General features: G+C 48.7%; 1 protein-coding gene across 3 annotated transcripts in view; it reads left to right on the forward strand.

Annotated features, from left to right (window-relative positions):
• Positions 1-4508, forward strand: part of STIM1 (stromal interaction molecule 1) — a 195510-nt gene continuing 191002 nt past the window's right edge. For all 3 annotated transcript variants that reach the window (XM_007463039.1, XM_007463041.1, XM_007463040.1), the window contains exon 1: positions 1-475. In XM_007463039.1, the coding sequence (XP_007463101.1) occupies positions 337-475 (139 nt within the window). In that variant the 5' untranslated portion in view covers positions 1-336. The remainder of the gene's footprint in view (positions 476-4508) is intronic.

A 4508-nucleotide genomic window follows, 5' to 3' on the forward strand; every position in this document is an offset into this window, starting at 1 on the left:
GGGGTGTAGCCGGCTGCGGAGCTGACACCGGCTCCGCGGTCACCCTGTCCAAACTCTCCGGAAGCGGCCCGAGCCGACCGGGTACTCAGGCCGTCGCAGCTCCGGCGGACCCACTGTTGGACCCGAGGCGCCGGCCCTCCTCCCGCGCCCAAACTTGGAGCACTTGACCTTTAGCTGTCTGAGGAGGCAGACTTACGGGTGGCTGGACAGCTGCAGCACCTCGAGGGCATCTTGCCTGGGGTTCCAGGACCGTCAGCTGCACTCTCGGGCTCCCAGCTTTGCCTCTGGGATCCTGAGGTGTCTACATCAGGCGCATGTTGACCGAGACCTGGAGTCATGGATGTGTGTGCCCGTCTTGCCCTGTGGCTCCTTTGGGGGCTTCTCCTGCATCACGGCCAGAGCCTCAGCCAAAGCCACAGCGAGAAGACGACGGGAACCGGCTCGGGGGCCAGTTCTGAGGAGTCCACTGTAGCAGGTAAGGCCTTGGCCACGGACAAGAACTGAGTTGCCCAAGTGGGGAAGTCGAACCCTAGGTTTCTACACCTGCGACTGATGGCAGACCCACACATGGCACTGCCTGTTCTTAGTAGTCCAAAGAGTTCTTTCCCTTCTAATGTCTTTGTCTCTCTTGAACAACTTTCCTCATCCCTCCTCAGGATGTCTTTTGTTGGCAGTGAAAAGAGGTTTGCTTTTGGGGTACCTTGGCCTTTCAGATCAGCAAGTCAAGACCCCTTCTCATGACTACTTGTCTGGACTGATGCCCTGGGCAGATGATAAGTCTGTTGCTCTTGGCCAGTTTCAGCACTTGGCAGCACAGGGGAGGCTGAGGCTACTTGGGTTGGGTAGGAAGAGTCAGGACTGGGCCACTCTATTACTCTCTAACTTAGTGTCGAGGTGTGCCTTTCTATTCCAGTGAGCGTGGGGACCCTATTCTCTCCCTCCCCTTAGGTAATCTGCTGTCTTCTAGCTGTGCCCATTTGAAATATCAAGGCAGTTCCTTAGATGGAATCCTATTTACAACCAGGGAGTTAAATGGCCTTTTGTTGACGTGGGCGTGATATAATTCCTGGGACCACTTGTTGACTTATTCTGTTTCTTCTGACTGATGAGGGTAGGAATTGTACAATATTTTTGATCTGTCCTGGTTTTTCCTATGCATTTATGGAGGCTTGTGAAACAGTAGGAGCCCTGGTATTGTTGCAGAAGAAAGAGCACTTTTAAAATTCAGTTGTTTAACACAAGGCTTAGAATGTATTCAGTTTTTTATCCCTGTTCCTCTCACCCGGTCACTGTGATCTGCCCAAAGTAGTGAGATGCAGAATGAGGAGAGTTTATAGCTGGGTTCTTTCTACGGCGGGGCAAGCTCAAGTGAGGGGACGCCTCAGTGAATACCTGTTGATACGAGGAGGAAAAGGAAGCATAAATCATGGTGGCCAGGAAGTTTCATGGATGGATCCAGAGGTTGGCTTTGGTGCTAGACCCTTTCTTAGGAAACCCCCTTTTAAATTCCTTGACTGGGCTGGGTGTGACTGCAGGTACCCCAAGGGTTTGCTTCCAAGTGAGGCCAGGGTTGCCCTATGTACAAGCATGGCACCTAGGCTGTTGCTTTGAAGATAGGTCCTTCTTGCATATTAATTCTGTTTCTCCATACAGTGTCTCCTTGGCCCCTGAACCCTAGCTCAAAGCTTGGCTCTTATTGGGCTATGAAGGCAGATGTAGGTCAAACTGTGCAGAAGACCTGAGGAGCATCTCTGCTGTCCCAGTGACGTCCCTGTTTGTAACTGATAATATGTCCCTTTTTCACCCTAAAATATGAGTGCCTGACATAAAATGAATTTTCTTTTGGTGGGGGAGGAAGTGTTCTTTATTTTAGACACAGTGCTAAAAGAGATGAAGTTTTGAATTTAGGCATTAGCTAGCTGTCAGGAAGATTTGTGTGTTTGTACATGCCGTAGGTAAGAGGCACTCCAGCATCTCTTGTAACCAGCCCCTGGCTTGAGCTTATGGAGACAGCCCTCCACACAACATATTTTAGAGGCTTGGCTGTGTTGATTATACTACTTAGGCTTCTCTTTTGGTCTTTTCTTCCTCTCAGTTCAGAAATTAGTTTCTATTGTCACAGTAATATTGAAGCCCAGGGAGGAAATCTCAGAGACCCTAGGTGCTGGGAATGACTATATAGTTTGTGGTAACCTGGAGGCCCCAGCACTGTTGTTCTGGTAGGTTGTCACCTTGGGCCTGTCTGGGACTTTGACTCAGATAAGAACTCATGTTTGCAAAGAGGTGAACTGGGCTTATGGACTGGGCTCTTCTAAAGGATTTGGTGGGGAGCTGTCTACACAGCCAGGAACTCTTGTAGCCTTTCCAGTCCCTCTGTATCCTCAGAACACAGGAGTTTTACTTACCCTTAAAGCTTCCACTTTTCTAAATCAGATACAACATATCTAGTCAATTTGTATGTTCTCTAAAGTTTGTATTTTACACAGCTGTTTTCCCCACAAAGTCTTGCAATTGCTCTATTAGAATGCAGGGCAGGTGGTATTATCCCCATTTTTATTGTTGAAGGAATTGAGTCCTATGCTCAGTTTTCTGATTTTTTTTTAAAGATTTTTTTTTTTTTTTTTTTTGCGATATGTGGGCCTCCCACTGTCGTGGCCCCTCCCGTTGCCGGACACGCAAGCTCAGCGGCCACGGCTCACGGGCCCAGCCGCTACGCGGCTCACGGGCCTAGCCGCTACGCGGCACGTGGGATCCTCCCAGACCGGGGCACGAACCCGCATCCCCTGCACCGGCAGGCGGACTCCCAACCACTGCGCCACCAGGGAGGCCCCTAAAGATTTTTTTGATGTGGACCATTTAAAGTCTTTATTGAATTTGTTACAATATTACTTCTGTTTATGTTTTGGTTTTTTGGCTGCAAGGCATGTGGGATCTTAGCTCCCCGACCAGGGATTGAACCCGCACCCTCTGCTTTGGAAGGCAAAGGCTTAACCACTGGACCACCAGGGAAGTCCCAAGTTTTCTGATTCTTAAGTCCTAGACTTCTTCTGCCTTCTCAGGCCCTGCCCTGTTAAAGGAGCACTAGGTAAGGCCAAGAGAATGTTACTTTCCTCTTGGTGAGTTAGTTAGGCAGCCTCTGGTGACTCTGTAGCAGAGATCCAAAAAAGGGCTGTCTTTTTCTCCTCTGGAGGGTCTTCTGCAGGGGCCAGAAAATTGCATTTTTTCTCTTGTTGGATGTACATGGCTAGCCTAAAGGTCTGCCCCTCCAGGGAAGGCAGGTGCTCTGCTAGAAGGCCTTCTCATTGGGAGAGGCCATTCCTGTCACCTTCTGGCTCTTTGATGCCTGTATACCCAGTTGTGCTAAGTTACTTTCTCAGTAAAGATCTGTGCTTGACTGTGCTGCTCTGAAGCCTGCACTTCTGAAACTGCCTGGAATTGATGCTTGGAACCTCCCTTAGACTCTGGACTCATTGCCTCCAGAAACTCAAAATGTTTCCTGCAGAATGTGTGTGAGGGGTCCCACGTGAGTCTGTAGTTGTGACTGCCAGTGTTGGTTGAGGACCTCTACTCAGGAACTGTGGTTCTACTCAGTATAACTAGAACTGGGCTTTGGAGGATAGGCCTCTAGGCAGTTTATGGAGTGCAGGTTGGCTTCTCAATCCACCCCTAATGGAGTGGGAGGCCAGAGCCCTGCCTGCCCACCCAGCTAGTTGCTGCTGCCTCCAAGGCTATAAATGGCCTGGCCATCTTGGTGGCTATGCTAATTTTATCTGAGCGTGGTTCCCGGAACTGGATTGAAGCCAAGGGCAGGTGGGTGCGGCTTGGCTGAGGCTAATATTGGGGGATGGGCAGAGGGTCACACTAATCCTGGGGCAGCTAGGACATCATCTGCACCCACACCTCAGCTTTGACAATCATCCTTAACCAGGTTAATTTATTCAGCAAACATTGAACAGTGTCAGCTCATGTGCTGTGTATTCAGCAAATATTTGAGTGCCTGCTCTGGGCCAGGCACTGTGTTTGGTGTTGGGAATTAAAGGATGAACAAAACAGACATGTTCTGTGCCCTCATGGAGTTTACAGTCTAGTGGGGAGATAGAAAATAAATACATAAATAAATATAGTGTCTTGTAATTTTTGTGGAAGAAAACATAAACAGAGTGCTGTGATGGAGAACGGGAAGAAGACAGAGATCCAGCTGAAGTAGGAACCCAGTGCCTAGCAAGACATTAATAACATCAGTAACATCAACAATAATAGCAACTGACATTTTTTAGTGCCTACTGTGTGGCAGGCACTATTCCAAACATTTTATTCTTTTTAATTCTTGCAGCCATCCTGTGTGCTTGGTATTATCCCTGTTTTATAAGTGAGGAAATGAAATCATAGAGAGGTCAAGTAACTTACCCAAGGTTATACAGATAGTAGGGAATAGAGCCAGAATTTGAACCCAGGCAGTCTGACTCTTCTCCCCACCTCCACCTCAGCCACTAGGTTATACACTCTTT

The sequence above is a fragment of the Lipotes vexillifer genome, unplaced genomic scaffold, assembly GCF_000442215.2.
Source record: "Lipotes vexillifer unplaced genomic scaffold, Lipotes_vexillifer_v1.1 scaffold557, whole genome shotgun sequence".
NCBI classification, from domain to species: Eukaryota; Metazoa; Chordata; class Mammalia; order Artiodactyla; family Lipotidae; genus Lipotes; species Lipotes vexillifer.